We start from the raw sequence: 21,882 nt of genomic DNA on the forward strand, positions 1-21,882 counted from the left end.
TGTCACTAGTAGCTACAGGCTACATACACCGGGGATGTGACCGCTCGCCCTGCAGGCTGCACCCCCGCCTCTCCGTCATCGGAGGTCGCTGCGTTCTCCCGGACGGGCACGGCATCTCTATGGGGCGGGCAGGCATGGAGGACACTCGGGCTCCTGGCAGGGACAGAGCTGCGGCTGCTGCCCGCTTCTTACGTGGAGACTAACGGCTCTGTGTGTACAGTGAAGCTGCCGGAGAGCCGGCTGCCGCTGACGTCACAAGGGGAGAACGAGCGGGAAATTCAGTTGCTGGAGAACTTAGACCTGCAGGATTGTCCACCAGGTGGCGCCTTTCCTGGAAGTTAGGAGGAGAGGGGGATCTAGGAGGGGCGACTACTTATATTGACAGCCTCCCGGTCTTGGTAGCAATTTAGCAGTGAACGGGGAAAGGAGTCTGGCCAGGCTAAACAGTGCGCTGGGAGGTTGGTCACGGCTTCCATTGCCCCGGGTCACAGTGCCTTCCCCACAAAAGCAAAGTCACGTTAGCAAATATAGTCCAGCACCTGCCTCACAGGAGGACTCAAAAGATTCACGATGCTACCACATTGGCCAATATAACTACAGTGCCAGATCCTACCGTAGCCAAAAATAGTCACAACACCTGACCTCGCGGCAGCCATATTGCCCCCAAGTAGCCTATGGTCACAGTGACCCCAGAGTAGCCAAGATTGTCATACTGTAGTCAGTGACCCAACTGTAGCCAAAATGGTATCCGTTCTACCACATTAGACAAAATAGCCAAAAGCCTGTCCCGCCCGTCAGCCAAATTAAGCACAGCGCCCCCTCAGTAGCCATAATAATCTCAGTGTCCCACATTAGCCAATATAGTCACATCGGCCGCCACAGTAGGCAAGTCACAGCGACGCTGCAATAGCCTATAGCAGTGGTGGCGAACCTATGGCATGGGTGCCAGAGGCGGCGCTCAGTGCCCTTTCTGTGGGCACTTGGGCCATCGCCCCAGCACACAAGGATCTTCCTGCAGTTCCAAGCAACTTAAAAGATGCTGCTTTGAGTCATATTTTGATACTTACTTCGTTACTAGGGACAGTAGGAAGAGGGAGAATGAGTAGACGGGGCCGAATTCTCTTTGGAGGACCTCCTACTGGCCCCACTATTCTCTGTGTACAGAGGGACACGGGAAAGAAGCTGAAATGATGACAATTTTCCAGCTTTTTCTACTGTGTTGCTGTCCTCAGGAGGCCAATATGATTGAAAGTTGATGAAGAACAGGGAGCAATAAGTTACTGCTTTAATTTTTGGATGGCACCTCACGATAGATAAGTGGGGTTTGAGTTGCAGTTTGGGCACTCGGCCGCTAAAAAGTTCGCCATCACTGGCCTATAGCAGTGATGGCAAACCTTTTCGAGACCGAGTGCCCAAATGACAACAAACACGCACATATTTATTGCAAAGTGCCAACACAGCAATTTAAGCAGTAACTCTCTGTTCTACCACAAATCCAATAGAAGAAGACCATCATCAATAAACGGCACCTGCCCGTACCTTCTCAATCTTACTCTTACTACAGTCCGAAGAAGCCGAGGATGTGTTGCTTTGAAATAAAACTTTGAGAGAGGCAGCTACCAGTTAGGGCCAGAAATATTTGGACAGTGACACAATTTTGGCGAGTTGGGCTCCGCATGCCACCACATGGGATTTGAAATGAAACCTCTACAACAGAATTCAAGTGCAGATTGTAACGTTTAATTTGAAGGGTTGAACAAAAATATCTGATAGAAAATGTAGGAATTGTACACATTTCTTTACAAACACTCCACATTTTAGGAGCTCAAAAGTAATTGGACAAATAAACATAACCCAAACAAAATATTTTTATTTTCAATATTTTGTTGCGAATCCTTCGGAGGCAATCACTGCCTTCAGTCTGGAACCCATGGACATCACCAAACGCTGGGTTTCCTCCTCCTTAATGCTTTGCCAGGCCTTTACAGCCGCAGCCTTCAGGTCTTGCTTGTTTGTGGGTCTTTCCGTCTTAAGTCTGGATTTGAGCCGGTGAAATGCATGCTCAATTGGGTTAAGATCTGGTGATTGACTTGGCCATTGCGGAATGTTCCATTTTTTTGCACTCATGAACTCCTGGGTAGCTTTGGCTGTATGCTTGGGGTCATTGTCCATCTGTACTATGAAGCGCCGTCCGATCAACTTTGCAGCATTTGGCTGAATCTGGGCTGAAAGTATATCCCGGTACACTTCAGAATTCATCCGGCTACTCTTGTCTGCTGTTATGTCATCAATAAACACAAGTGACCCAGTGCCATTGAAAGCCACGCATGCCCACGCCATCACGTTGCCTCCACCAGGTTTTACAGAGGATGTGGTGTGCCTTGGATCATGTGCCGTTCCCTTTCTTCTCCAAACTTTTTTCTTCCCATCATTCTGGTACAGGTCGATCTTTGTCTCATCTGTCCATAGAATACTTTTCCAGAACTGAGTTGGCTCCTTGAGGTGTTTTTCGGCAAATTTAACTCTGGCCTGTCTATTTTTGGAATTGATGAATGGTTTGTATCTAGATGTGAACCCTTTGTATTTACTTTCATGGAGTCTTCTCTTTATTGTTGACTTAGAAACAGATACCGCTACTTCACTGAGAGTGTTCTGGACTTCACTGAGAGTGTTCTGGACTTCACTGAGAGTGTTCTGGACTTCACTGAGAGTGTTCTGGACTTCACTGAGAGTGTTCTGGACTTCAGTTGATGTTGTGAACGGGTTCTTCTTCACCAGAGAAAGTATGCGGCCATCATCCACCACTGTTGTCATCCGTGGACGCTCAGGCCCAAGCTCACCAGCCAATTCCTTTTTTTCTCAGAATGTACCCGACTGTTGAGTTTGCTGCTCCAAGCATGTCTGCTATCTCTCTGATGGATTATTTCTTTTTTTCCCGCCTCAGGATGTTCTGCTTCACCTCAATTGAGAGTTCCTTTGACCGCATGTTGTCTGGTCACAGCAACAGCCTTCCAAATGCAAAACCAACCACCTGGAATCAACCCCAGACCCTTTAACTACTTCATTGATTACAGGTTAACGGGGGAGACGCCTTCAGAGTTAATTGCAGCCCTTAGAGTCCATTGTCCAATTACTTTTGGTCCCTTGACAAAGAGGAGGCTATGCATTACAGAGCTAGGATTCCTAAACCCTTTCTCCCATTTGGATGTGGAAACTCGCATATTGCAGCTGGGAGTGTGCACTTTCAGCCCATATTATATATAGAATTGTATTTCTGAACATGGTTTTGTAAACAGCTAAAAACAACAAAACTTGTGTCACTGTCCAAATATTGCTGGCCCTAACTGGTACATTGCCTGTGCCTGCAGGTGAATTCTTTAAGTCATGTCTGGTGAACTCAGTGCTGGGGACATGTGGCCTGGGTGCCCACAAAGAGGGCCCCGTGCCATAGGTTCGCCAACACTGGCCTATAGTCACCGTTCCTCAAATTAGACAATAGTCACAGTGTTCCACGGTAGCTGCAACAACAAATGTAAGAGCTCACCCTTAGATTGCTGATCGTTATGATAAATGAGGCCCACTGACATCAAAAGCTATAGGCGAGAGCAAAACTGTTCCAAGTCCACCAATCAGACTCAGGTTGGGAAGCGTCAGCACCAACACGACGATTACAAAATGCTGACGACATTCCTAATAACGGATTACAGTGACCACCGCCCAGCCACAGATCCGGTGGGGCGGGGGAGGAGAGGCTGGCGGCTCCCCGAGTAGTTTCATCTCCGCACATTCACAGCCAGGCGCAGATCGGGAGCACCACCACATTCAACTCACTCCCAGAGAAAGGAGAAATGGACTCCTCCAATCTCCTTCATAGGAGATTTTACGGACTGTGTACCATCACCCTTACTTTATCTGAGACAAGAAAAAACAAACAAACTAAAAAACAACAACCTGACTGACCCTCCCCATCACAGGGGGTGCAATGGACCAGTTCACTTCCCACCTACTTTTGCCGCCGCCGTCGACGACGACGTTTGCAGAAGGGGGTATTAATGTGTAAAAGTAACAAAATTGTCACAGGTCAGACAGAAGCCCAACTTGAAAGTGCCTTCCGCCTGCTGGAAGCAGCCCCCGGGAGCACAGCGTCTTCCTCACAGTGAACTCCATCTCGAACTAGACTTTCTATCTCAACTTGTCAACCCCACCTCGGGGTTTCCACACTAGGTCAGGACCGTAGACTTGGCTCACTGACACTACACTAAATAAGCAGAGTTGTATCACAATCTAGGCGGCTAGTCTGTGACTGCAGTACTGATTTGTCACGGATAGAAGCAGAATGTTGGACTTCATAGGTGACTTGTCTTCTCCTCTGGGTTCAGAACATGGTCCGTGGTGACCTTTCCCCTCCATGACTTATTGCTGAAGAATTTTTCCCCAGACGTCACATTGGCTCCTTGAAGAAGATCTCTACACTGTGCCTCCACCTGGATAACGAAATGCACTGTGCTGCCACATATTGCAAATATACTGTTATTTATGGCAGTGGGAGAGAGGGTCCAGCCATAACGTTGATGTAAGGATGAAGCGGTCCACCCGTGAGCCTTACTCCTCACACCACAGCCAACCGGACTGTTAATATATACATATCATACAGCAGCATGGTGGCTGAGTGGGTAGCACTTCTGCCTTGCAGCACTGGAGTCCTGGGTTCAAGTCCCACCCAGGTCAACATCTGCAAAGAGTTTGTATGTTCTCTCTGTGTTTGCGTGGCTTTCCCCCCACACTCCAAAACATACTGGTAGGTTGTTTAGATTGTGAGCCCCTTGGGGACAGGGACCAAAATTTGATATGCTTTGTGCAGCGCTGCGTAATCTGTGTGCGCTATATAAATAAAGAATTGTTATTATTATTATAATACCTCTCACATCACACGACACACACAACACACACACACACACAATATTTGAAGTGTTATTGTAGGGGACACTGGGCGATTCTACAGTTATTGAAGGGGCATCATTGCAGTAGGGGGTCCTGGATGACTGTATTGTTATTACAGGGGGCACTAGATGATGATAGTGTTGTTGCAGAGGTCAAGGGATGAATATAGTGTTGATGTAGGGGGCACTGGATGATGATAGTATTGGTGCAGGGGGCAATGGATGATGATACTGTTATTGCAGGGGGCACTGGATGATGATAGTGATGATGTAGGGGGCACTGGATGATGATAGTGATGATGTAAGGGGAACTGGATGATGATAGTGATGATGTAAGGGGAACTGGATGATGATAGTGATGATGTAAGGGGAACTGGATGATGATAGTGATGATGCAGGGGGCACTGGATGATGATAGTGATGATGCAGGGGGCACTGGATGATGATAGTGATGATGTAGGGGGCACTGGATGATGATAGTGATGATGTAAGGGGAACTGGATGATGATAGTGATGATGTAAGGGGAACTGGATGATGATAGTGATGATGCAGGGGGCACTGGATGATGATAGTGATGATGCAGGGGAACTGGATGATGATAGTGATGATGCAGGGGGCACTGGATGATGATGATGATAGCGATGATGCAGGGGGCACTGGATGATGATAGTGATGATGTAGGGGGCACTGGATGATGATAGTATTGGTGCAGGGGGCAATGGATGATGATACTGTTATTGCAGGGGGCACTGGATGATGATAGTGATGATGTAGGGGGCACTGGATGATGATAGTGATGATGTAAGGGGAACTGGATGATGATAGTGATGATGCAGGGGGCACTGGATGATGATAGTGATGATGTAAGGGGAACTGGATGATGATAGTGATGATGTAAGGGGAACTGGATGATGATAGTGATGATGCAGGGGGCACTGGATGATGATAGTGATGATGTAGGGGGCACTGGATGATGATAGTGATGATGTAAGGGGAACTGGATGATGATAGTGATGATGTAAGGGGAACTGGATGATGATAGTGATGATGCAGGGGGCACTGGATGATGATAGTGATGATGCAGGGGAACTGGATGATGATAGTGATGATGCAGGGGGCACTGGATGATGATGATGATAGCGATGATGCAGGGGGCACTGGATGATGATAGTGTTGATGTAGGGGGCACTGGATGATGATAGTATTGGTGCAGGGGGCAATGGATGATGATACTGTTATTGCAGGGGGCACTGGATGATGATAGTGATGATGTAGGGGGCACTGGATGATGATAGTGATGATGTAAGGGGAACTGGATGATGATAGTGATGATGCAGGGGGCACTGGATGATGATAGTGATGATGTAAGGGGAACTGGATGATGATAGTGATGATGTAAGGGGAACTGGATGATGATAGTGATGATGTAAGGGGAACTGGATGATGATAGTGATGATGCAGGGGGCACTGGATGATGATAGTGATGATGCAGGGGGCACTGGATGATGATAGTGATGATGTAGGGGGCACTGGATGATGATAGTGATGATGTAAGGGGAACTGGATGATGATAGTGATGATGTAAGGGGAACTGGATGATGATAGTGATGATGTAAGGGGAACTGGATGATGATAGTGATGATGCAGGGGGCACTGGATGATGATAGTGATGATGCAGGGGAACTGGATGATGATAGTGATGATGCAGGGGGCACTGGATGATGATGATGATAGCGATGATGCAGGGGGAACTGGATGATGATAGTGATGATGGAGGGGGCACTGGATGGTGATAGTATTGTTGTAAGGGGCACTGGATGGTGATAGGGATGATGCATGGGGCACTGGATGATGATATTATTGGCGTAGGGGGCACTGGATGATGATAGTGTAGATGTAGGGGGCACTGGATGATGATACATTGTGGCTGCGGCCTCCTTGGATGTCCCTGTGGACGGGGCCGGGGCCGGTGACAGCTCCTCGGGATGTCCTATCCAGGGACAGGGCAGGACGGGGAGGCCGGGGCCGCCTGTGTGTTACCCTCCCGCGCTCTCGGCAGCCCCAGCTCTTCCCCGGATGGGACAATCAGACTTGTGCGCGGCAGATCCTGTGGGGAAGATCCCAGTGACGGTGACAAGTGCGGGGAGGAGAAGCCGGCAGCTCCCGCGCCAGTGCTATCTCCGCACAATCACGGCGATGCGCGGATCGGGAGGACCATGGCGGAGATCCCGGGGCCCCCCTGCCGGCTCCCGCCCCGCGCCTCCGCCAGTGACGGCTGCACACGGTCAAAGAGGTTGTCGGGGAGTGGGGAGTCAGGGGGGGAGCGCGCGGGCCTGTCCGCTGGTGTCCGCTAAGGGGCTGCTCTCCCGGGCAGGGAAGCACACGGGCAGAGCGGAGCTTCCCTCAGGCCCGGATGGAGGGAGTCGGCAGCGGCGCTCAGTGTCAGCCAATAGGGGCGGAGGACGATGCCACTCGGCAGCCAATCAGAGCGCCGCCGTTGTAGATATAAGAGGCGGGAGAGCGCGCTGCTCGCGATTCACGAACTGTCAGCAGAGTTTTGTGTGCGAGTCCCTTCATATCTGAAGATGGCAGAAACCGCGCCCGCCGCCGCAGCTCCCCCTGCCGCCGAACCGGCCGCCAAGGCCAAGAAGCAGCCCAAGAAGGCCGCTGCCGCCAAGAAGAGCGCCAAGAAGCCCTCCGGCCCCAGCGTCTCCGAGCTCATCATCAAAGCCGTGTCCGCCTCCAAGGAGCGCAGCGGGGTGTCCCTGGCCGCCCTCAAGAAGGCCCTGGCTGCCGGCGGCTACGACGTCGACAAGAATAACAGCCGCCTCAAGCTGGCCATCAAGTCGCAGGTCACCAAGGGCACCCTGCTCCAGGTCAAAGGCAGCGGCGCCTCCGGCTCCTTCAAGCTCAACAAGAAGCAGCTCGACACCAAGGACAAGGCGGCCAAGAAGAAGCCCGCAGCGGCCAAGCCCAAGAAGCCGGCCGCCGCCAGCGCCAAGAAAGCGCCCAAGTCTCCTAAGAAGCCCAAGAAGGCTCCCAGCGCCGCCAAGAGCCCCAAAAAGGCCAAGAAGCCTGCAGCAGCGGCGGCCAAGAGCCCCAAGAAAGCGGCCAAGAAGCCTAAGGCCGCCCCGAAGCCCAAGAAAGTCACCAAGAGCCCGGCTAAGAAGGCGTCCAAGCCCAAAGCTGCTGCCGCCAAGAGCCCGGCTAAGAAGAAGGCCGCTACTAAAGCCAAGAAGCCCGCGGCCAAGAAGTAAGCGGGAGCCGCCCTGTGCCCTTCCATATAAACCCCCCCACAAAGGCTCTTCTCAGAGCCACCACCTCCTCCCCGACAGAGCTCTTACCCACAGCCCGCCGCACAGTATAAGCCGCCGGGTCATACCCCTCCAGCCCCCCGCCGCCACCAGCGTCACACTCCCGGGGACGTGGCCGGACTTCCACATGAGTCGTCCGCTCACTATGGGGGGACAGAGCATCCAGGGAGGGGACGAGGGCTTACAGCGTCTACAGGGGGGACGGGGCCGCAGAGTAGAGAGCGGGAGGTGATGGGGATCTATGTGCCCGCGCGTCCTCCTCATTCATTACAGGCGGGGGGGCCAGGAGCAATGACAGGAGGACGGGTGCTGGGGGGTACAGGAGCGGCACCGGGCTCTGCAGTGATTGGGGCAGCGGTTGACACTTCCACGCAGGAGGGGACGTTATCAGCGGAAGTTACGTCGATCGGCCGCTGTTAGCCAATGGCTGCTCGCTGTCTTTCCCTGTGTTTCGGCGGGCTTATAAACAAGCCAATGGAATCGATGGGGCGGGCTATCCCTGAGCCAATGAGGACGAGTGCGGGAGCATAAATATTGCGCTCAGTTCCCGTTTCCACATATCACCGCTATCTGTGTGTGAGAGAGAACCATGGCCAGAACCAAGCAGACCGCCCGCAAGTCCACCGGAGGCAAAGCGCCCCGCAAGCAGCTGGCTACCAAGGCCGCCAGGAAGAGCGCGCCCGCCACCGGCGGAGTCAAGAAGCCTCACCGCTACCGCCCCGGCACCGTGGCTCTCCGCGAGATCCGCCGTTACCAGAAGTCCACCGAGCTGCTCATCAGGAAGCTGCCCTTCCAGCGCCTGGTCAGAGAGATCGCTCAGGACTTCAAGACCGACCTGCGCTTCCAGAGCTCTGCCGTCATGGCGCTGCAGGAGGCCAGCGAGGCCTATCTGGTCGGCCTCTTCGAGGACACTAACCTGTGCGCCATCCACGCCAAGAGAGTCACCATCATGCCCAAAGACATCCAGCTGGCCCGCAGGATCCGCGGCGAGAGGGCCTAAGTCCTCCCCGGGCGGGTACCGTCCCACACAACACAAAGGCTCTTTTCAGAGCCACCCACATCCTCTACAGGACGAGCTCAATAACCTCAAGTGTACCCTGTGGCCGCTCCCAGGCCTCATGCCCATCTGCAGGGAGACGCCGCGGCTGCTAGTGCTGTCAGCGGTGTCCCCTCCCCCCGTGACAGGAATCTCTGAATCCCGTCGTTCCTGACATGACGTCACAATAACATATATCTCGCTAATGTAATGGCTTGTTTCCCCTACGGTTTGTAAAGCGCAACGGAATATGATGGCGCTATACAATTAATAACAACGGTATAGAACGTGTTCTGCCGCAGCACAGACCCTAAACCTCACATATAATAACTAGTCACTGCCGAGCTCCCCGTTCTGCCTCCCTGGTCACACCCGCAGCTGCGCTCCCCGCTCTGCCCCTCTGGTCACAGTGCGAGCTCTATGGGTTCCCTGCCTCCTCAGTTACAGCCACTGCTGCGCTCCTCGGCTACTCCAGTCCTAGCTACATCTGCTCTTTCTATATTTCATCTCCACTTACATCTAGATCTGCCCTTTCTATAGATCATCTCTATGTACAGCTAGAACTGCACCCCTCGGATTGCCCGCCGCCCTCATGAGGCCGGGAGTCTTTGTGCTGGGGGCCGCCCTGCACACATCGATGAAGCAGGGATTGTAGAAAGAGCGGGGAATTCAAAATTATAACACGTTCACTATTCAGCCAATAGGTGGTAAGGGGGAGGAGAGACCAAGGACACGCCCCTTCGTCATCACCAGTAGTCCTCTATCTGGTCCTCTCATTGTGTATATAAAGGAGACCTCGGCAGCCCCGTCCACATTCGTTGTCTCACACACAACAAAGAACATGTCTGGACGCGGCAAAGGAGGAAAGGGGCTCGGAAAAGGAGGCGCCAAGAGGCACAGGAAGGTGCTGCGTGATAACATCCAGGGAATCACCAAGCCTGCCATCCGCCGCCTGGCTCGCAGAGGAGGCGTCAAGCGTATCTCCGGCCTCATCTACGAGGAGACCCGCGGCGTCCTCAAGGTGTTCCTGGAGAACGTCATCCGCGACGCTGTCACCTACACCGAGCACGCCAAGAGGAAGACCGTCACCGCCATGGACGTGGTGTACGCGCTCAAGCGCCAGGGCCGCACTCTCTACGGCTTCGGAGGTTAAGACTCGTACCCACCCGGCTCCATCTCACACCCAAAGGCTCTTTTCAGAGCCACCCACCTCCTCCTAGAGAAGAGCTCGCACTCTGATGCTTGTTTCATACCACTGTCTGTACTGTCACTCATCACTTTCCCTCCAGTTGTCTCCTGTGACTTAAAAGGCGCTGCGGAAAGTGATGGCGCTACAGGAACATAACTTATCGTCGTGCTCCCCGGTGATGGGGCTCGAGCCGGTGCAGTGCGGATTCTGGACGCTAATTAGAGAAGGGCCCGGGCAGTGTCACATACATACAAGCCGCGGCTGCTGCACAACATCTCACCGATCGGAGGAGGAGGGGGCTGGAGCGCGGCTGATGGAGATATCGCGGGTGTGGCTGTGCGCGCCAGAGTCGCATTTAAATTTCACGCTCAATTTCCCCTCCCCCGCACAACGGAGCCGCGCTGCACAATCTTCCCGCCGCGCTGCCGCCCATGGCTTCTGAAGCCTGTGAGTTGCAGCGCGATGGCGATGCGACTGCCACAACATTGAGTGTCTATGCACTGCCCGGGCATCTGCGGAGTTGTAAGCCTTGTCACGCGTTATAGGGCACGGCCGCAAGAAGCGTCTGACACACAGTCACTCGTGGCTTCCTGTACAGGGCTCCGCATCTACTCTAATAATTAAAGTCGTCAGTCAAACACTGACGAGCGGGCGCGCGCCTGCCTGTCATTAAGGCCCCCCCTTCACGGCTATTTATCCTTCATGTTTGTCCCAATAACCATGTAATGTCGCTTAGATTCACTTAGGTGTCATCACTATGGCGCTGTGTACATGATTGCACTCGGGGAAAGTTAGAACATTCCGCCCCGTATGTCCCTGTATCACCGGCCCCCGGAATGTACCCGGGATGGGGTGAGCAGGAGTGACGGCCACATGGAGTGAGATAGAAGGGTGAGCTCTGTTGTGGAGAGGGTGGGTGGCTCTTAGAAGAGCCTTTGGGGTGTTTGAGGTGCCGGGTAGGCAGGCAGGCGCTTACTTGGCGCTGGTGTACTTGGTGACGGCCTTGGTGCCCTCGGACACGGCGTGCTTGGCCAGCTCTCCGGGCAGCAGCAGGCGGACGGCGGTCTGGATCTCCCGGGAGGTGATGGTGGAGCGCTTGTTGTAGTGAGCCAGGCGGGAGGCTTCCCCTGCGATGCGCTCGAAGATGTCGTTGACGAAGGAGTTCATGATGCCCATGGCCTTGGAGGAGATGCCGGTGTCGGGGTGCACCTGCTTGAGCACCTTGTAGACGTAGATGGCGTAACTCTCCTTCCTGGACCTCTTGCGCTTCTTGCCGTCCTTCTTCTGGGCCTTGGTGACGGCTTTCTTGGAGCCCTTCTTGGGCGCTGGGGCGGACTTGGCGGGATCAGGCATGATGCGGCGGTTACTATTATCCGAGACACGGAGAACAATGTCCCGCACCTCCCCGCGCCGCGGTATTTATAGCCGGGCTATGTAAATGAGCGACGCCGGCTGCTCGCCCTGCTATTGGAGGAACGAGTCATGTGCTCTGTGTGTTCACTGCTGAACCACGCCTCCTAATGCTGGTTGGTGAGTCTATGAGCCGCGCCTCTATTGGTAGGATTTCAATCCGGCCAATGACAGAGAGTGAGGAGCAGGCGGGAAGGTATAAGAGGCGGCAGGAGGCGGCTGAGCGGCATCAGTCGTACTGAATCTCTAGCATCATGTCTGGACGTGGCAAACAAGGAGGAAAGGTCCGCGCTAAGGCCAAGACCCGCTCATCCCGGGCCGGCCTGCAGTTCCCCGTCGGTCGTGTGCACAGGCTCCTCCGCAAGGGCAACTACGCCGAGAGAGTCGGGGCCGGCGCTCCCGTCTACCTGGCCGCCGTGCTCGAGTACCTCACCGCTGAGATCCTCGAGCTGGCCGGCAACGCCGCCCGGGACAACAAGAAGACCCGCATCATCCCCCGCCACCTGCAGCTGGCCGTGCGCAACGACGAGGAGCTCAACAAGCTGCTGGGAGGAGTCACCATCGCCCAGGGAGGCGTCCTGCCCAACATCCAGGCCGTGCTGCTGCCCAAGAAGACCGAGAGCAGCAAGCCCGCCAAGAGCAAGTGAGCGCCGCCGCCGCTGCTCCAGCACCCGATCCCCACTACACACAAAGGCTCTTCTAAGAGCCACCCACCTCCTCCTGACAGAGCGGCAGCCCCGGGTGTCTCCCCGGTACATCACACACTCTCTCTATACTGTACTGATCCTGTACTCTCCTCTGCACCGCTATGTGTCTGCGCTCCCCGCCTCTATCCCTCTGCTGCCGCTGTCACTAGTAGCTACAGGCTACATACACCGGGGATGTGACCGCTCGCCCTGCAGGCTGCACCCCCGCCTCTCCGTCATCGGAGGTCGCTGCGTTCTCCCGGACGGGCACGGCATCTCTATGGGGCGGGCAGGCATGGAGGACACTCGGGCTCCTGGCAGGGACAGAGCTGCGGCTGCTGCCCGCTTCTTACGTGGAGACTAACGGCTCTGTGTGTACAGTGAAGCTGCCGGAGAGCCGGCTGCCGCTGACGTCACAAGGGGAGAACGAGCGGGAAATTCAGTTGCTGGAGAACTTAGACCTGCAGGATTGTCCACCAGGTGGCGCCTTTCCTGGAAGTTAGGAGGAGAGGGGGATCTAGGAGGGGCGACTACTTATATTGACAGCCTCCCGGTCTTGGTAGCAATTTAGCAGTGAACGGGGAAAGGAGTCTGGCCAGGCTAAACAGTGCGCTGGGAGGTTGGTCACGGCTTCCATTGCCCCGGGTCACAGTGCCTTCCCCACAAAAGCAAAGTCACGTTAGCAAATATAGTCCAGCACCTGCCTCACAGGAGGACTCAAAAGATTCACGATGCTACCACATTGGCCAATATAACTACAGTGCCAGATCCTACCGTAGCCAAAAATAGTCACAACACCTGACCTCGCGGCAGCCATATTGCCCCCAAGTAGCCTATGGTCACAGTGACCCCAGAGTAGCCAAGATTGTCATACTGTAGTCAGTGACCCAACTGTAGCCAAAATGGTATCCGTTCTACCACATTAGACAAAATAGCCAAAAGCCTGTCCCGCCCGTCAGCCAAATTAAGCACAGCGCCCCCTCAGTAGCCATAATAATCTCAGTGTCCCACATTAGCCAATATAGTCACATCGGCCGCCACAGTAGGCAAGTCACAGCGACGCTGCAATAGCCTATAGCAGTGGTGGCGAACCTATGGCATGGGTGCCAGAGGCGGCGCTCAGTGCCCTTTCTGTGGGCACTTGGGCCATCGCCCCAGCACACAAGGATCTTCCTGCAGTTCCAAGCAACTTAAAAGATGCTGCTTTCAGTCATATTTTGATACTTACTTCGTTACTAGGGACAGTAGGAAGAGGGAGAATGAGTAGACGGGGCCGAATTCTCTTTGGAGGACCTCCTACTGGCCCCACTATTCTCTGTGTACAGAGGGACACGGGAAAGAAGCTGAAATGATGACAATTTTCCAGCTTTTTCTACTGTGTTGCTGTCCTCAGGAGGCCAATATGATTGAAAGTTGATGAAGAACAGGGAGCAATAAGTTACTGCTTTAATTTTTGGATGGCACCTCACGATAGATAAGTGGGGTTTGAGTTGCAGTTTGGGCACTCGGCCGCTAAAAAGTTCGCCATCACTGGCCTATAGCAGTGATGGCAAACCTTTTCGAGACCGAGTGCCCAAATGACAACAAACACGCACATATTTATTGCAAAGTGCCAACACAGCAATTTAAGCAGTAACTCTCTGTTCTACCACAAATCCAATAGAAGAAGACCATCATCAATAAACGGCACCTGCCCGTACCTTCTCAATCTTACTCTTACTACAGTCCGAAGAAGCCGAGGATGTGTTGCTTTGAAATAAAACTTTGAGAGAGGCAGCTACCAGTTAGGGCCAGAAATATTTGGACAGTGACACAATTTTGGCGAGTTGGGCTCCGCATGCCACCACATGGGATTTGAAATGAAACCTCTACAACAGAATTCAAGTGCAGATTGTAACGTTTAATTTGAAGGGTTGAACAAAAATATCTGATAGAAAATGTAGGAATTGTACACATTTCTTTACAAACACTCCACATTTTAGGAGCTCAAAAGTAATTGGACAAATAAACATAACCCAAACAAAATATTTTTATTTTCAATATTTTGTTGCGAATCCTTCGGAGGCAATCACTGCCTTCAGTCTGGAACCCATGGACATCACCAAACGCTGGGTTTCCTCCTCCTTAATGCTTTGCCAGGCCTTTACAGCCGCAGCCTTCAGGTCTTGCTTGTTTGTGGGTCTTTCCGTCTTAAGTCTGGATTTGAGCCGGTGAAATGCATGCTCAATTGGGTTAAGATCTGGTGATTGACTTGGCCATTGCGGAATGTTCCATTTTTTTGCACTCATGAACTCCTGGGTAGCTTTGGCTGTATGCTTGGGGTCATTGTCCATCTGTACTATGAAGCGCCGTCCGATCAACTTTGCAGCATTTGGCTGAATCTGGGCTGAAAGTATATCCCGGTACACTTCAGAATTCATCCGGCTACTCTTGTCTGCTGTTATGTCATCAATAAACACAAGTGACCCAGTGCCATTGAAAGCCACGCATGCCCACGCCATCACGTTGCCTCCACCAGGTTTTACAGAGGATGTGGTGTGCCTTGGATCATGTGCCGTTCCCTTTCTTCTCCAAACTTTTTTCTTCCCATCATTCTGGTACAGGTCGATCTTTGTCTCATCTGTCCATAGAATACTTTTCCAGAACTGAGTTGGCTCCTTGAGGTGTTTTTCGGCAAATTTAACTCTGGCCTGTCTATTTTTGGAATTGATGAATGGTTTGTATCTAGATGTGAACCCTTTGTATTTACTTTCATGGAGTCTTCTCTTTATTGTTGACTTAGAAACAGATACCGCTACTTCACTGAGAGTGTTCTGGACTTCACTGAGAGTGTTCTGGACTTCACTGAGAGTGTTCTGGACTTCACTGAGAGTGTTCTGGACTTCACTGAGAGTGTTCTGGACTTCAGTTGATGTTGTGAACGGGTTCTTCTTCACCAGAGAAAGTATGCGGCCATCATCCACCACTGTTGTCATCCGTGGACGCTCAGGCCCAAGCTCACCAGCCAATTCCTTTTTTTCTCAGAATGTACCCGACTGTTGAGTTTGCTGCTCCAAGCATGTCTGCTATCTCTCTGATGGATTATTTCTTTTTTTCCCGCCTCAGGATGTTCTGCTTCACCTCAATTGAGAGTTCCTTTGACCGCATGTTGTCTGGTCACAGCAACAGCCTTCCAAATGCAAAACCAACCACCTGGAATCAACCCCAGACCCTTTAACTACTTCATTGATTACAGGTTAACGGGGGAGACGCCTTCAGAGTTAATTGCAGCCCTTAGAGTCCATTGTCCAATTACTTTTGGTCCCTTGACAAAGAGGAGGCTATGCATTACAGAGCTAGGATTCCTAAACCCTTTCTCCCATTTGGATGTGGAAACTCGCATATTGCAGCTGGGAGTGTGCACTTTCAGCCCATATTATATATAGAATTGTATTTCTGAACATGGTTTTGTAAACAGCTAAAAACAACAAAACTTGTGTCACTGTCCAAATATTGCTGGCCCTAACTGGTACATTGCCTGTGCCTGCAGGTGAATTCTTTAAGTCATGTCTGGTGAACTCAGTGCTGGGGACATGTGGCCTGGGTGCCCACAAAGAGGGCCCCGTGCCATAGGTTCGCCAACACTGGCCTATAGTCACCGTTCCTCAAATTAGACAATAGTCACAGTGTTCCACGGTAGCTGCAACAACAAATGTAAGAGCTCACCCTTAGATTGCTGATCGTTATGATAAATGAGGCCCACTGACATCAAAAGCTATAGGCGAGAGCAAAACTGTTCCAAGTCCACCAATCAGACTCAGGTTGGGAAGCGTCAGCACCAACACGACGATTACAAAATGCTGACGACATTCCTAATAACGGATTACAGTGACCACCGCCCAGCCACAGATCCGGTGGGGCGGGGGAGGAGAGGCTGGCGGCTCCCCGAGTAGTTTCATCTCCGCACATTCACAGCCAGGCGCAGATCGGGAGCACCACCACATTCAACTCACTCCCAGAGAAAGGAGAAATGGACTCCTCCAATCTCCTTCATAGGAGATTTTACGGACTGTGTACCATCACCCTTACTTTATCTGAGACAAGAAAAAACAAACAAACTAAAAAACAACAACCTGACTGACCCTCCCCATCACAGGGGGTGCAATGGACCAGTTCACTTCCCACCTACTTTTGCCGCCGCCGTCGACGACGACGTTTGCAGAAGGGGGTATTAATGTGTAAAAGTAACAAAATTGTCACAGGTCAGACAGAAGCCCAACTTGAAAGTGCCTTCCGCCTGCTGGAAGCAGCCCCCGGGAGCACAGCGTCTTCCTCACAGTGAACTCCATCTCGAACTAGACTTTCTATCTCAACTTGTCAACCCCACCTCGGGGTTTCCACACTAGGTCAGGACCGTAGACTTGGCTCACTGACACTACACTAAATAAGCAGAGTTGTATCACAATCTAGGCGGCTAGTCTGTGACTGCAGTACTGATTTGTCACGGATAGAAGCAGAATGTTGGACTTCATAGGTGACTTGTCTTCTCCTCTGGGTTCAGAACATGGTCCGTGGTGACCTTTCCCCTCCATGACTTATTGCTGAAGAATTTTTCCCCAGACGTCACATTGGCTCCTTGAAGAAGATCTCTACACTGTGCCTCCACCTGGATAACGAAATGCACTGTGCTGCCACATATTGCAAATATACTGTTATTTATGGCAGTGGGAGAGAGGGTCCAGCCATAACGTTGATGTAAGGATGAAGCGGTCCACCCGTGAGCCTTACTCCTCACACCACAGCCAACCGGACTGTTAATATATACATATCATACAGCAGCATGGTGGCTGAGTGGGTAGCACTTCTGCCTTGCAGCACTGGAGTCCTGGGTTCAAGTCCCACCCAGGTCAACATCTGCAAAGAGTTTGTATGTTCTCTCTGTGTTTGCGTGGCTTTCCCCCCACACTCCAAAACATACTGGTAGGTTGTTTAGATTGTGAGCCCCTTGGGGACAGGGACCAAAATTTGATATGCTTTGTGCAGCGCTGCGTAATCTGTGTGCGCTATATAAATAAAGAATTGTTATTATTATTATAATACCTCTCACATCACACGACACACACAACACACACACACACACACACAATATTTGAAGTGTTATTGTAGGGGACACTGGGCGATTCTACAGTTATTGAAGGGGCATCATTGCAGTAGGGGGTCCTGGATGACTGTATTGTTATTACAGGGGGCACTAGATGATGATAGTGTTGTTGCAGAGGTCAAGGGATGAATATAGTGTTGATGTAGGGGGCACTGGATGATGATAGTATTGGTGCAGGGGGCAATGGATGATGATACTGTTATTGCAGGGGGCACTGGATGATGATAGTGATGATGTAGGGGGCACTGGATGATGATAGTGATGATGTAAGGGGAACTGGATGATGATAGTGATGATGTAAGGGGAACTGGATGATGATAGTGATGATGTAAGGGGAACTGGATGATGATAGTGATGATGCAGGGGGCACTGGATGATGATAGTGATGATGCAGGGGGCACTGGATGATGATAGTGATGATGTAGGGGGCACTGGATGATGATAGTGATGATGTAAGGGGAACTGGATGATGATAGTGATGATGTAAGGGGAACTGGATGATGATAGTGATGATGCAGGGGGCACTGGATGATGATAGTGATGATGCAGGGGAACTGGATGATGATAGTGATGATGCAGGGGGCACTGGATGATGATGATGATAGCGATGATGCAGGGGGCACTGGATGATGATAGTGATGATGTAGGGGGCACTGGATGATGATAGTGATGATGTAAGGGGAACTGGATGATGATAGTGATGATGCAGGGGGCACTGGATGATGATAGTGATGATGTAAGGGGAACTGGATGATGATAGTGATGATGTAAGGGGAACTGGATGATGATAGTGATGATGTAAGGGGAACTGGATGATGATAGTGATGATGCAGGGGGCACTGGATGATGATAGTGATGATGCAGGGGGCACTGGATGATGATAGTGATGATGTAGGGGGCACTGGATGATGATAGTGATGATGTAAGGGGAACTGGATGATGATAGTGATGATGTAAGGGGAACTGGATGATGATAGTGATGATGTAAGGGGAACTGGATGATGATAGTGATGATGCAGGGGGCACTGGATGATGATAGTGATGATGCAGGGGAACTGGATGATGATAGTGATGATGCAGGGGGCACTGGATGATGATGATGATAGCGATGATGCAGGGGGAACTGGATGATGATAGTGATGATGGAGGGGGCACTGGATGGTGATAGTATTGTTGTAAGGGGCACTGGATGGTGATAGGGATGATGCATGGGGCACTGGATGATGATATTATTGGCGTAGGGGGCACTGGATGATGATAGTGTAGATGTAGGGGGCACTGGATGATGATACATTGTGGCTGCGGCCTCCTTGGATGTCCCTGTGGACGGGGCCGGGGCCGGTGACAGCTCCTCGGGATGTCCTATCCAGGGACAGGGCAGGACGGGGAGGCCGGGGCCGCCTGTGTGTTACCCTCCCGCGCTCTCGGCAGCCCCAGCTCTTCCCCGGATGGGACAATCAGACTTGTGCGCGGCAGATCCTGTGGGGAAGATCCCAGTGACGGTGACAAGTGCGGGGAGGAGAAGCCGGCAGCTCCCGCGCCAGTGCTATCTCCGCACAATCACGGCGATGCGCGGATCGGGAGGACCATGGCGGAGATCCCGGGGCCCCCCTGCCGGCTCCCGCCCCGCGCCTCCGCCAGTGACGGCTGCACACGGTCAAAGAGGTTGTCGGGGAGTGGGGAGTCAGGGGGGGAGCGCGCGGGCCTGTCCGCTGGTGTCCGCTAAGGGGCTGCTCTCCCGGGCAGGGAAGCACACGGGCAGAGCGGAGCTTCCCTCAGGCCCGGATGGAGGGAGTCGGCAGCGGCGCTCAGTGTCAGCCAATAGGGGCGGAGGACGATGCCACTCGGCAGCCAATCAGAGCGCCGCCGTTGTAGATATAAGAGGCGGGAGAGCGCGCTGCTCGCGATTCACGAACTGTCAGCAGAGTTTTGTGTGCGAGTCCCTTCATATCTGAAGATGGCAGAAACCGCGCCCGCCGCCGCAGCTCCCCCTGCCGCCGAACCGGCCGCCAAGGCCAAGAAGCAGCCCAAGAAGCCCTCCGGCCCCAGCGTCTCCGAGCTCATCATCAAAGCCGTGTCCGCCTCCAAGGAGCGCAGCGGGGTGTCCCTGGCCGCCCTCAAGAAGGCCCTGGCTGCCGGCGGCTACGACGTCGACAAGAATAACAGCCGCCTCAAGCTGGCCATCAAGTCGCAGGTCACCAAGGGCACCCTGCTCCAGGTCAAAGGCAGCGGCGCCTCCGGCTCCTTCAAGCTCAACAAGAAGCAGCTCGACACCAAGGACAAGGCGGCCAAGAAGAAGCCCGCAGCGGCCAAGCCCAAGAAGCCGGCCGCCGCCAGCGCCAAGAAAGCGCCCAAGTCTCCTAAGAAGCCCAAGAAGGCTCCCAGCGCCGCCAAGAGCCCCAAAAAGGCCAAGAAGCCTGCAGCAGCGGCGGCCAAGAGCCCCAAGAAAGCGGCCAAGAAGCCTAAGGCCGCCCCGAAGCCCAAGAAAGTCACCAAGAGCCCGGCTAAGAAGGCGTCCAAGCCCAAAGCTGCTGCCGCCAAGAGCCCGGCTAAGAAGAAGGCCGCTACTAAAGCCAAGAAGCCCGCGGCCAAGAAGTAAGCGGGAGCCGCCCTGTGCCCTTCCATATAAACCCCCCCACAAAGGCTCTTCTCAGAGCCACCACCTCCTCCCCGACAGAGCTCTTACCCACAGCCCGCCGCACAGTATAAGCCGCCGGGTCATACCCCTCCAGCCCCCCGCCGCCACCAGCGTCACACTCCCGGGGACGTGGCCGGACTTCCACATGAGTCGTCCGCTCACTATGGGGGGACAGAGCATCCAGGAAGGGGACGAGGGCTTACAGCGTCTACAGGGGGGACGGGGCCGCAGAGTAGAGAGCGGGAGGTGATGGGGATCTATGTGCCCGCGCGTCCTCCTCATTCATTACAGGCGGGGGGGCCAGGAGCAATGACAGGAGGACGGGTGCTGGGGGGTACAGGAGCGGCACCGGGCTCTGCAGTGATTGGGGCAGCGGTTGACACTTCCACGCAGGAGGGGACGTTATCAGCGGAAGTTACGTCGATCGGCCGCTGTTAGCCAATGGCTGCTCGCTGTCTTTCCCTGTGTTTCGGCGGGCTTATAAACAAGCCAATGGAATCGATGGGGCGGGCTATCCCTGAGCCAATGAGGACGAGTGCGGGAGCATAAATATTGCGCTCAGTTCCCGTTTCCACATATCACCGCTATCTGTGTGTGAGAGAGAACCATGGCCAGAACCAAGCAGACCGCCCGCAAGTCCACCGGAGGCAAAGCGCCCCGCAAGCAGCTGGCTACCAAGGCCGCCAGGAAGAGCGCGCCCGCCACCGGCGGAGTCAAGAAGCCTCACCGCTACCGCCCCGGCACCGTGGCTCTCCGCGAGATCCGCCGTTACCAGAAGTCCACCGAGCTGCTCATCAGGAAGCTGCCCTTCCAGCGCCTGGTCAGAGAGATCGCTCAGGACTTCAAGACCGACCTGCGCTTCCAGAGCTCTGCCGTCATGGCGCTGCAGGAGGCCAGCGAGGCCTATCTGGTCGGCCTCTTCGAGGACACTAACCTGTGCGCCATCCACGCCAAGAGAGTCACCATCATGCCCAAAGACATCCAGCTGGCCCGCAGGATCCGCGGCGAGAGGGCCTAAGTCCTCCCCGGGCGGGTACCGTCCCACACAACACAAAGGCTCTTTTCAGAGCCACCCACATCCTCTACAGGACGAGCTCAATAACCTCAAGTGTACCCTGTGGCCGCTCCCAGGCCTCATGCCCATCTGCAGGGAGACGCCGCGGCTGCTAGTGCTGTCAGCGGTGTCCCCTCCCCCCGTGACAGGAATCTCTGAATCCCGTCGTTCCTGACATGACGTCACAATAACATATATCTCGCTAATGTAATGGCTTGTTTCCCCTACGGTTTGTAAAGCGCAACGGAATATGATGGCGCTATACAATTAATAACAACGGTATAGAACGTGTTCTGCCGCAGCACAGACCCTAAACCTCACATATAATAACTAGTCACTGCCGAGCTCCCCGTTCTGCCTCCCTGGTCACACCCGCAGCTGCGCTCCCCGCTCTGCCCCTCTGGTCACAGTGCGAGCTCTATGGGTTCCCTGCCTCCTCAGTTACAGCCACTGCTGCGCTCCTCGGCTACTCCA

General features: G+C 53.4%; 8 protein-coding genes across 11 annotated transcripts in view; 7 read left to right on the forward strand and 1 right to left on the reverse strand.

Moving 5' to 3' along the window:
* LOC140119790 (uncharacterized) overlaps positions 1 to 21,882 on the forward strand; it is an 822,703-nt gene that overhangs the window by 208,459 nt on the left and 592,362 nt on the right. The gene's annotated exons all lie outside the window — the stretch shown is intronic.
* LOC140119882 (histone H1A-like) lies at positions 7,527 to 8,198 on the forward strand. The gene has a single exon (XM_072139314.1). The coding sequence runs from the start codon at positions 7,527 to 7,529 to the stop codon at positions 8,196 to 8,198; it is 672 nt and encodes a 223-aa protein (XP_071995415.1).
* LOC140116927 (histone H3) lies at positions 8,845 to 9,255 on the forward strand. Its single transcript, XM_072133357.1, has one exon. It carries the CDS (start codon positions 8,845 to 8,847, stop codon positions 9,253 to 9,255), a length of 411 nt encoding a protein of 136 aa, XP_071989458.1.
* On the forward strand, positions 10,133 to 10,444 carry LOC140116928 (histone H4). The gene has a single exon (XM_072133358.1). The coding sequence runs from the start codon at positions 10,133 to 10,135 to the stop codon at positions 10,442 to 10,444; it is 312 nt and encodes a 103-aa protein (XP_071989459.1).
* Positions 11,424 to 11,854, reverse strand: LOC140119944 (histone H2B type 1-O). Its single transcript, XM_072139380.1, has one exon. It carries the CDS (start codon positions 11,831 to 11,833, stop codon positions 11,453 to 11,455), a length of 381 nt encoding a protein of 126 aa, XP_071995481.1. The 5' UTR covers positions 11,834 to 11,854; the 3' UTR covers positions 11,424 to 11,452.
* Positions 12,145 to 12,537, forward strand: LOC140116929 (histone H2A type 1-like). The gene has a single exon (XM_072133359.1). It carries the CDS (start codon positions 12,145 to 12,147, stop codon positions 12,535 to 12,537), a length of 393 nt encoding a protein of 130 aa, XP_071989460.1.
* LOC140119890 (histone H1-like) lies at positions 19,674 to 20,315 on the forward strand. Its single transcript, XM_072139325.1, has one exon. It carries the CDS (start codon positions 19,674 to 19,676, stop codon positions 20,313 to 20,315), a length of 642 nt encoding a protein of 213 aa, XP_071995426.1.
* Positions 20,962 to 21,372, forward strand: LOC140116930 (histone H3). Its single transcript, XM_072133360.1, has one exon. It carries the CDS (start codon positions 20,962 to 20,964, stop codon positions 21,370 to 21,372), a length of 411 nt encoding a protein of 136 aa, XP_071989461.1.

Source organism: Engystomops pustulosus, chromosome 2, assembly GCF_040894005.1.
Source record: "Engystomops pustulosus chromosome 2, aEngPut4.maternal, whole genome shotgun sequence".
NCBI lineage: Eukaryota > Metazoa > Chordata > Amphibia > Anura > Leptodactylidae > Engystomops > Engystomops pustulosus.

What these genes read in the sequence shown, in the direction of transcription:
- LOC140119882 (XM_072139314.1), top strand. Translation starts at nt 7,527, where the DNA reads ATGGCAGAAACCGCGCCCGCCGCCGCAGCTCCCCCTGCCGCCGAACCG.
- LOC140116927 (XM_072133357.1), top strand. Translation starts at nt 8,845, where the DNA reads ATGGCCAGAACCAAGCAGACCGCCCGCAAGTCCACCGGAGGCAAAGCG.
- LOC140116928 (XM_072133358.1), top strand. Translation starts at nt 10,133, where the DNA reads ATGTCTGGACGCGGCAAAGGAGGAAAGGGGCTCGGAAAAGGAGGCGCC.
- LOC140119944 (XM_072139380.1), bottom strand. Translation starts at nt 11,833, where the DNA reads ATGCCTGATCCCGCCAAGTCCGCCCCAGCGCCCAAGAAGGGCTCCAAG.
- LOC140116929 (XM_072133359.1), top strand. Translation starts at nt 12,145, where the DNA reads ATGTCTGGACGTGGCAAACAAGGAGGAAAGGTCCGCGCTAAGGCCAAG.
- LOC140119890 (XM_072139325.1), top strand. Translation starts at nt 19,674, where the DNA reads ATGGCAGAAACCGCGCCCGCCGCCGCAGCTCCCCCTGCCGCCGAACCG.
- LOC140116930 (XM_072133360.1), top strand. Translation starts at nt 20,962, where the DNA reads ATGGCCAGAACCAAGCAGACCGCCCGCAAGTCCACCGGAGGCAAAGCG.